Here is a 9,884-nt window from a genome sequence, read left to right as displayed (position 1 = left end):
ATAGGCGTTGCACATGGTGAAGATTTTTCCATGCCAACTTTCTCCAACAGTTTTAAGATAAATTTCTTTTGGCTAAGCATTAAAGAACTACCACACCGTTTTACTTCTATTCCCAAAAAATAGCTGAGAGGCCCTAGGTCTTTGAGTGAAAAAGTATCTCGAAGCGTGCTCACAATCTTATTAATCAAGGATGATGATGACCCTGTGATTACTATATCATCCACGTAGACTAGAAGATAGATATGTTCGGTACCTGATATTGAGAAAAATAGTGAGGTGTCAGCTCGAGACACTTGAAAGCCAATTTGTAGAAGCACATCCTTTAGTTTTGTATGCCAGTTGCGAGGAGCCTGCTTCAATCCATAAAGCGCCTTCTACAGTTGACATACAAGAGGCGAACCATCTGTTGCGGATTGTACAAAACCAGGTGGTTGCTGCATGAAAACTGCTTCTCTTAGATCACCATTAAGAAAAGCGTTGTTGATATCGATGTGTCTTAATTCCCAATCATTGGCTACAGCAACAGACAATATAATGTTCAGTGTTGTAAACTTTACAACAGGACTGAAGGTGTCCAAATAGTATTGTCCAAGAACCTGCGAGAAACCTTTGGCAACCAGGCGTGCCTTGTATCTATGAACTGAACCATCTAGGTTACGTTTTACCTTAAATAGCCACTTACACCCTAATGCAACACGACCTGGAGGGAGTTTAACAAGAGTCCAGGTGTCGTTTCTTATAAGAGCATCAAACTCTTCTTGAACAGCAGCAGCCCACTTGGGTGACTGTAGTGCTTCATCTACAGTGGAGGGAACGACCTCATCAAAATGACAGGAGAAAGCTTTTGGTTTGTAAATACCACGCTTTCCCCTTGTGATCATAGGATGTTCGTTCACATGAAATCTATCACCAGCAGGAGGAATTTCTAAATTGAGGTTACTGGCAGGAATATCAGAATTGCCTTCAGTATTCACATTTGTTCCACTAGTGTTACTGTTGGGAGTAGCAAGGTGAGAGGATTCTCCAATAATTTCTTCAACATGATTGTTCTCAGGCATGGTTCCACCACTCACGTTAGTGAAATCATTCGAAGACTCACCCACTTCCTCTTCCATACTAACATCATCCATGTTGAAGGGCGATGTTTCTCCTGGTGTAGAAATGCCTGGAGTATTCGGATGAGCAGACTCCTGCACAGGTACAAGCTGTCTGTGTGGTACAATCTCAAGGGATTAAGAGCAGCGATTTTGAACCACATGTGATATAACCGGGGGTACCTGACCTGCAAAAGGAAACATAGTTTCATTAAAGACTACATGCCTAGAGACATAGACCTTTCCATTAGCAGACAGGCACAGAAAGCCTTTGTGTTGGGGGCTAACACCGAGATAAGTGCATGGTTGAGATCGAAAAGAAAGTTTATGAGCTTGAAAGGGTCTTAAATGAGGGAAGCATTGGCATCCAAACACCTTGAGCTCATCATAGTTTGGCTTCTTCCCAAATAGCTTTTCACTAGGGGAGAGCCCTTGCAAAACCTTAGTAGGCAGTTTGTTTATTAACTGAGCAGTAGAAATAATTGCATATGACCAAAACTTCAGTGGTAGTGCTGCCTATGCCAGTAATACAAGAGTCATCTCAACCAAATGCCTGTGCTTTCTCTCAACAACTCCGTTCTGCTCGGATGTGTGAGGACAGGACAATCTGTGAATGATACCATCTTTGGCTAGAAGTGGGGAGAGGTTATGAAACTCACCTCCCCAGTCACTCTGTACAGACTTAATGGAGGCACCAAACTGTGTTGATACCATCTTTTGGAATAATAGAAATGCTTTAATGGCCTGAGATTTATACTTGAGAAGATAGATCCATGTGTGTCTGGTACATGCATCAATAAATAAAGCATAATACCTGAATCCATTCAAGGATATGTGTGGAGGTCCCCATAAGTCAGTGAAAATAAGTTGAATGGGGTATCGTAAATTGTGGTAGAATGCATAAACGGTAATCTGCGACTCTTTCCCATTTGACAAGCAGTACATGTGTTATTAGAATCTAAAGAAAATTTTACATCAAGCTCTTTAGTTATTTGTCTCAGTATTTCAGTAGAGGGATGGCCAAGTCTTCGATGCCATAACTCCTCGAGCTCACTAGTAGGAGATTTAGTAACTAAGCAAACATCAGCAGCAGTGCATCTATATTCAGTGTGACTTGCTATAAATGAGTAAAGCTCTCCAGACTCTTCACCAGTTAGAAGCACTTGTTGAAAACCTCATCACGTACACAGCAGTTATTTGCATAGAACTCAAAGAATATGTTATTATCCCTAGCTTCGAAACGAAAATCAAGTTTTTGGTTATATGGGGAACATACAACAAATCATGCAACATCAAAATTCTGGATTTAGCAGGTAAGATTGACCTACCAACTGTTTGAATGTCAAGGGAAACACCGTTACCAACTGTAATTTTACCTGGTCCAAGAAAATCAGAGGCATTTGTAAGATTTGCTTTGTCTGGGGTGATGTGATGCGTGGCACCCGAGTCCACCACCCAACGTTCAGAGGATACAGTAGCCATGTTTACTTGAGAGTCTGATTTCAACCGTGAGCAACTCTCGCAGCCTTGGTTACCACTGGTAGAGACTGAACCAGACGAGGGATAGTTACTAGAGGAACTGTCCTTGGACGAGTGATAATAGTTGGTATTAACACATGTGAAGTCTTCATCAAATCTATGCCAACAACGGTCAACCAAATGACCTAGCTTCCCACAGAGTTGACATTGAACACGTGACCGACCACGCCCTCGACCACCATTCCTCGATCCAGACGAAGATGATGTTGCACGATTGCCCCTATGATCTTGATGGTTAGAGACGTTACGATCAGTATCTCCTTGAGCATAATTGGCAGACATTGGTAGAATGTCCTGACATTCATCAAAGCCCGCAATCTGGACCTCAACATCCATCAGCATAGTGTAGATATTATCAATTGATAAGTCCTCCTTCATAGTAGAAACAACAGCTATGAAGGGCTGGCATTCACGAGGAAGGCCCTTCAAGATGGCCACAATCTGCTCGACTGTTGAAACAATACTTCCACACGAGGCAAGAGCATCACATACTTCCTTGATGCGTGTGAGATATACTCTCATAGAATCATTACCTTTTCTTATAGACTGCAATTTGTAATGTAGGCTCATAACAGACATAGTCGAGCGATTTGCAAAGAATTTTAAAACTGTTTCCCAAACAACAGCAGCTGTTTCTGCTCCAACGAACTGTGGTAGCAAATGCGTACTCATCGTTGATAGAAGCCACGATGCCAACGCACTGTCCTGCGCAACAAAATCCTCGTACTCTACATTCACTCGCGTCTCACCATTTGGATCAAGAACCGTCATAGGCGGTGAAGAGACATCACCAGTTAGTAAGCGCTCCAGCCGATGACTCCTAACTGTGAGTAAAACTTGCTGTTTCCAAAGCAAGAAGTTGGTTTCATCAAGAACCACATTAACTCTCTTGTTGGAGAATCTTCGAGCTGCAGACGAGGTAAGATCCATGAATGAGCTGAACTTCAAGAACCTTTATTTACGAGCAGAAGTAAGAGCATAAAATCCCACGATCAATGGCGATTGATACCATGTAAAGGACTAACAAGAATACATGTAAATTGAATGAAGTAAGTTGATTGTGTTGATCAGCTCTCCTTACATCCTTATATACAGCATTACAGATTTGTTATTTCTTTAACCGTCTTGTAACTGACATATAACAAACTCAACAGATTACAAACAACCCTAGCTTCTAGCAAACTTCTAGAATTACTAAGCTACATGAATGAGCAATGAATGAGCAATAAACTGATGGGCTGGAGCTGCTAGGCTCGATTTGTGTTTTGGGCCTCGTTATTATACGTTTTCTTCTTTCAAATTACGCCAATAATTTAAGATGATTACAGAATAATGTCTATTTATAATTTCTTTTAATCATTAGCATTGTACACACATTGTAAATATAATTATTTAAACCCAAAATCTTTAAAAAAAAATAACATTCTTTTAACTATTTTAACTACTAAAATGCTTGATGAATTATTAATTAAAGAATAAAAAGTTAAAAATTTATATTTGTCAACATTTTAAAAATTTTACTCAAGTAACTTATTACGTATGATACAAAACCATCTATTATATTATATATTTACATTAAATATAAATATAAAACCAACAAAATACGAGTTAAATTTCATTAGCAACATAACTTCAAACTGTTTATTTGCCATTGCGAAATCGAACAAAAATACCTAGCATCAGCATGACAAACGAAACTCGTAAGGAAGGTACTGATCAAGTTCATACATGAACCTATCAATTGATTTGAACTTGCTTCACATCCTTTTTGGATTGTTCAGTTTTGGGGACGATGATAGAAAGCACACCATCTTTCAACTCAGCCTTAATATCATCAACATTGGCATCATCAGGCAACACGAGGCTTGTGTTATAGTTGCCATAGCTCCTGGCAGACCAGCGGTCATCTTCCTCGGAACCTCCTCCTCCCTTATGCTCTCCTTTTATGTTTAGAACCCCATCGTCAATGGTGATCTTAACATCCTCTTTTGTTAGCCCTGGTATGTCGTAACTCATTTTATAGCAGTCGTCTTGCTCCTTTATTCGTGCCATCGACTGGAATGGCGTCAAGTCGAGGGTGTCGAATAGCCTGTTTATGTTCTCAGTTGCTTGCATCAGTGCATCTCCAAGGCCCGATGGAAAGAATTCTAAGAAACAGAAAAAGGGTCAACTAATTCTTAAAAGAACGAGATAAGAAATAAAAGATTTAAGCAGGAATTTGAAAGCCAAGAGATTTACCAAAAAGGGGAGGAGCATAATCATTTTGTTCATTCCTCCAATTCAAAAGGTTCCTCCTCCCAGGGAAAAGCCTGAATTTGTTTTCACCATCTGAAACAGATACTTGTTTTTGTTTGTCATCAGAGTCCTTATCAGTAACCGTTGCCATAAACCTCTTCAACATCTCATCATTCCACCTTTGTCTGTGCACCCCACCAATGCTCCTCTCTCCAAGATTATGACCCAAAAGAGATGAAGACGATGACACCATTTGTTGCAAATTTCTCAAAGCCAAACGGGCCACTGCCATTGTTTATTGCAGGAAAAAAATGGTATGGTGCGTGTGTGTGTCGGATGTTTGGAAGTTCCTAGGCGGGCAGATTGAGACAGTGGTGACAGTTTTGTTTGTTACCTGTTTTATCTCCAAGTGTTGATGTTGGGGGACGAAATCTAGGACAAACTTACAGAGGTGTTGGATATTTAAGTTTGGAGGAATGTTCTGCGAGGCTCTAGGCTTCAAGGAGGTGGTGGAGACACATGGAAAATTCGAAAAAGGTACCATCTTATTAACATATTGAGAGGATTTTTCCCGGACCTTCTCAAACATTAAACTGTTACCGTTGTGGAGTGTTCTAAAGGGAAAGGCATAAGATGCTTTGCATTTTCTCATTTTTAGAGTAGGATTATTGTCGGATTCACTGGCAATAGGAAAAATTGATTTTATAAACACAACTTGTCAATAACCTAAGGAAGAAATTTTGCGAAAACCATAAAAAAATGCTCTCATAAACACCTGAGGCAGCCAGCAAGTTTTTGGATTAGTTCCAATGCAATACAATGGCAAGTCCAAGAGGTCAATTGATTTGACGGGAAGGAAAAAAAAGAGAGAAAATAGGGAACCACAGGCAAGCAAGATCCTGAAATTGCTACAGTTGACATACAAACGAGATGCTCAATCGTTTTCCCTGTGGAACCAATTAAAATGTAACAATAATTAAGATGGACATTAATATCTAACCACCTTCCAAATGCCAGTTGTTATACCGTTGATCAGTCATACAATCCTTCCTGCTCCCAGACGTCCACCAGAAAATCTATCATTTCCTGTCAAATTTCAGGACAACACAAATCAGGTAAGCCAGCAATTTACGATTCTATGAGCTCAGCTTGCTGGAGCTGGGACTTACGGAAAGAGGAATAGGATGAGGGAACGGCTTGTTGCTTCCAAGTAAACTTTCATAAGTTGCATTCCAACTGCAATGCCAGAATGGTTTAACCATGCAACGACAATGAGTAAGATAAGGAAAAGGAAGTTCAAACATAATTTAAGGGTTACATCTCAGAAGTGGACTTCCCCCACTACAGACAAAATTCCATTTCGAACTTTACTAACCTAAGTTACAGAATCAGTACGGCAAGCACCTAGAATCCACTAAAATCAGGATACTTGACACAAGTCTTAAAATATCAAGCAATGATGCAGGCAGTAAGAATTATTGTAGGTGTCACATGTATGTACAAACATTAACTTTCAATCTTACAGGCTATGGCAATGAATACATGGAGAATAAAGATGTGACCTAATGTTATTTGGATGCCTCCTACGTGTAAACAATAGGCATAATAAAAGGGAAAAAAATACTTGATGCCCTCTCTGTTATTTTCTTAACTGCAAATACAATGATATAGGCACAAAAAATTTGGCAAGTGAGTAAGAGTTCATTAGAAGAATGAGTAGTTAAAGATCTTAAAACCATGTGAATGATAAAAACATTAATTATATTTTTTCGGATAAGAACTCACTTTAGCTTTGGTTCTCGAACCTGTCCAGGCTGATTTTCAGACTTCTTGTTTCCTACCCAGAGCTGCCTAGTCTGATTCCAGAGAAGAAGGCCTACGAGCAGTCAGAAGATGGTGCAAACATAGCCTCGTTTTAGTGCCAAAAGTGGTCCAAACAGGACTATACAGATAGTAAGGTACTCCTTATGAAGTTTTACTGTTCATAGAGCTGTTATTCCAACACCAACCAAGGTAACTTAAGAACTGATAACTTGCCATGATTTACAAATTCGGATGGGCCATTAGCACTTGCAGCACTTCTATTTGGATCAAGTGTCTGGTTGCTTGCGCTGATTGAGGAGATGCTTCCCTGTGACTGCATGGCACTGTTATCCATATCACAGCTAGTGGTCCAGAAACCTTCTGATATACTGGGTTTACTCACCGTCTGTCCTTGAGATTTTAGCCCTTTTGATGTCTCATTAAAAAAGGGCTTGAAAATGGGCCCGTTACAGCATCCTAGACAACCACTGCTCTGTTGCAAATCACAAACAGTGGTATAAATGATTAGTACCAGCCACCAAAAACTCTAAAGCTCAGCCTAAACTCTGCTTGTAAGTTCATCAGTTTGGTATCGAATAATATTTACATAAATTCAGATAAACAGCATGGCAAGACATCTCTTTCGAAATGAAATAACTTGCTAAGAGGTCATAGGAATCAAAGAAACAGCTTAAATAGCCAAAAAGCGCATAGTAATATAACAACAAAAACGCCTTCTCCAACTGCATAGGTTTAGGACCATATCCCAAGTAAACAATTAGGTCCTTCCATATAGTTTCCACCCATGTCCTAGTTGGTCTCAATCTACCCTTTTGAATATGATTACTCTCCCATTAAAGGACATAATCTAACAAAAAAACATTGTTAGGCTTTTCATCTCACACACCCAAACCATTTTTAACAGGTCTCTCATATTATCCCATATAGGCACCAACCACGTGTTTTCTCCACTGCATGTGTCATATAATCCTATTATTTTTTTCACTTCCATATGCCCATTGGAGCACCCCTGTCTCAGCTGCACTAACCACTTTGTATATATCGATACTTAAAAACCCAACTCTGGCTATCATAAAGCAATGCTGGTTTTCAAGATGCCCTGAAGAACTTTCACTTGATCTTAAGAAGTATTTTTGCACACACAACTTCTAAAAGGCTTCTCCATTTTAGCATCTGTACCTGCAATTCCCGAAGTTGACTTCTCCACTGATGACACCATCATTCTACACGATTAGGCCAAAGCATCTGATTAGTTTATGATAATTTTTTTCCTCGCATTTTATTATTATTGTTCCATGAACATTCCTTCTTTTCTGAACTCCAATTCCACGTGCTCTATTTCAGGCCAACCTAACCAAAAACTTTCAGTTCTAATATTTCCTTACAGTAACTCAAGTCCATGTTAACTCTTATTTTTGTCTCACCCAGCATAACTATATAAAAAAACAAAAAGCATATACAAATATGCAGTACTTCTGATATTAATAAACCTATTAGATTCATCTATTGGGAAGGAAATGTGAATAAAATTCAAACTTGATTCATGGAACAAATCTATTACTAAGCAGAAGTATTCGTCACAGTGCTACAGAACAACTTGTTGAAACAAAGTTAATTAGGTATAACACCTACAGGAAATGCCCCTCTAAAGTAAGCTTCCCTTCAAGGTAGTATGTTGGAAATTTCATCTGAAAACTCAACAAATTAAATTTATGACTGAAACAATGCATTGACCTTCAACAATAATGCCCAAAATGTTTACCAGTGAATGGTGAATTCAAAGCTAATAAAGAAAAACACAGTACTCGCAAATTTCTAGGCAACAGGGGGAAAATGGAAGTTTTCCATCTACTCAAAGTCCATATCAAACTAATGAAAGAGGATTCCAATATACAAACATATCCAACCAAGGAAAATCAACAAAAAGCCACATAGTAAAATCATAGGAGGGGGAGAAACCCAGAAAACTTACCCCATATATACAAAACAAGAACTATCAGAAGCTAAATAGATCTACAACTCAATGGGAATCTGATTTCCTGAATAAAAGACCAAACCTTGAGGAAACAAAAGGTAATCAAATTTATGGAAATGGAACAAAACCGAATAGACATAACACCAAAAATAAGTATATATTTGATTATTATTTTTTTGGAAAGAGAATAAATTTACCGGTAAAGCGGTCAAATTGGGTTTTCTTTTCTTGGTTTTATTTAGTGTATTGCTTGAAAACTTGGCCTTCACTGATTAAGCCTTTTTGAGTCTTAATTTCTGTTTTATTCTTTTGATTTCCACTTCTTCTTCTTCTTATCAATCTTCTTTTCCAGTATTTGGGTAAATTGAAGGAGAAAATATTTGAAAAACCAAAAGGAAAGTGAGGAAAAAGCAGAGTTTAGATAGTCCAAAAGGATTTTAGTTTAAGCTTCCCCCCGGTTTAACTGTTCCCTTAAACCATTTGTCTTTTCTTATTACCACCAAACTCGTGCCTGCCAATAAGGCAATAAAGTACAGACTGACTCATCTATTTTTTATTTTTAACTTTTTTAAAATAAATAAAATTTATTGTTATTTCTACGTTAGTATTATAATTTTGTTTTAAATAATTCATTTGTCTTAAAATTGTATATTTTAATTCATTAAATTATTTATTTATTAAATAAAGTTTATTCTTATTGAAATTTTGAATTTAAATAATTATATTTTATAAATTATGATTGAAAAATTATAAACAAATATTAAAATTGTTGAACTCCAATTAAATTTATTATGTTGCTAGAATTAAAGCATTGGACTACTTGTCCAAGAAAAAAAAATTGAGAGGCCCACGTTAATGTGGGTCTTCCACAGCAATGTAAAGATCAAATCTCTTTGTTTTTGGATGTTTCTATAATTTTATTTTCTAATATATTTTATTAAAACTCATCATCCTCGTAATAAATTTCACGTACGTCATAATAATATAAACCTCAAAATAATTATTAAACAATCTCATTTTTCAATTTTTTTCCAACCATAATTTTTAAAATTTTTATTTTATTGAAAATATTAATTGTATATACTAACGTATAAGGCTACCGTACGTGATCATTTCTCAATATTCTCAGAATTTAAACTTTATAGATATATGAGGAATTTTATTAACATAATTTTTAAAGCTTGTAAATTTAATGATTTAATTTATGATCTTAACGG

General features: G+C 37.4%; 2 protein-coding genes across 3 annotated transcripts; both read right to left on the bottom strand.

Moving 5' to 3' along the window:
- Positions 1-4,310: 4,310 nt before the first annotated feature.
- Positions 4,311-5,541, bottom strand: LOC120131900 (26.5 kDa heat shock protein, mitochondrial-like). 2 transcript variants are annotated; one of them, XM_039148772.1, is made up of 3 exons: positions 4,940-5,537; positions 4,872-4,900; positions 4,311-4,780 (listed from the first exon to the last, which is right to left on the bottom strand). In XM_039148772.1, the coding sequence occupies exons 1-3, from the start codon at positions 5,158-5,160 to the stop codon at positions 4,371-4,373; spliced, it is 660 nt and encodes a 219-aa protein (XP_039004703.1). In that variant the 5' UTR covers positions 5,161-5,537; the 3' UTR covers positions 4,311-4,370. The 2 variants fall into 2 exon arrangements, with proteins under 2 accessions (XP_039004703.1, XP_039004702.1); XM_039148771.1 differs by having other exon boundaries at positions 4,872-5,541.
- A 79-nt stretch (positions 5,542-5,620) lies between these two features.
- Positions 5,621-8,748, bottom strand: LOC120131901. Its single transcript, XM_039148773.1, has 5 exons — positions 8,665-8,748; positions 6,906-7,159; positions 6,654-6,744; positions 6,038-6,104; positions 5,621-5,954 (listed from the first exon to the last, which is right to left on the bottom strand). The coding sequence occupies exons 1-5, from the start codon at positions 8,667-8,669 to the stop codon at positions 5,901-5,903; spliced, it is 471 nt and encodes a 156-aa protein (XP_039004704.1). The 5' UTR covers positions 8,670-8,748; the 3' UTR covers positions 5,621-5,900.
- Positions 8,749-9,884: the final 1,136 nt, after the last annotated feature.

The sequence above is a fragment of the Hibiscus syriacus genome, unplaced genomic scaffold (assembly GCF_006381635.1).
Source record: "Hibiscus syriacus cultivar Baekdansim isolate YM2019G1 unplaced genomic scaffold, ASM638163v2 tig00110556_pilon, whole genome shotgun sequence".
Lineage (NCBI taxonomy): Eukaryota > Viridiplantae > Streptophyta > Magnoliopsida > Malvales > Malvaceae > Hibiscus > Hibiscus syriacus.
This window is presented reverse-complemented; position numbering and strand designations above follow the sequence as displayed.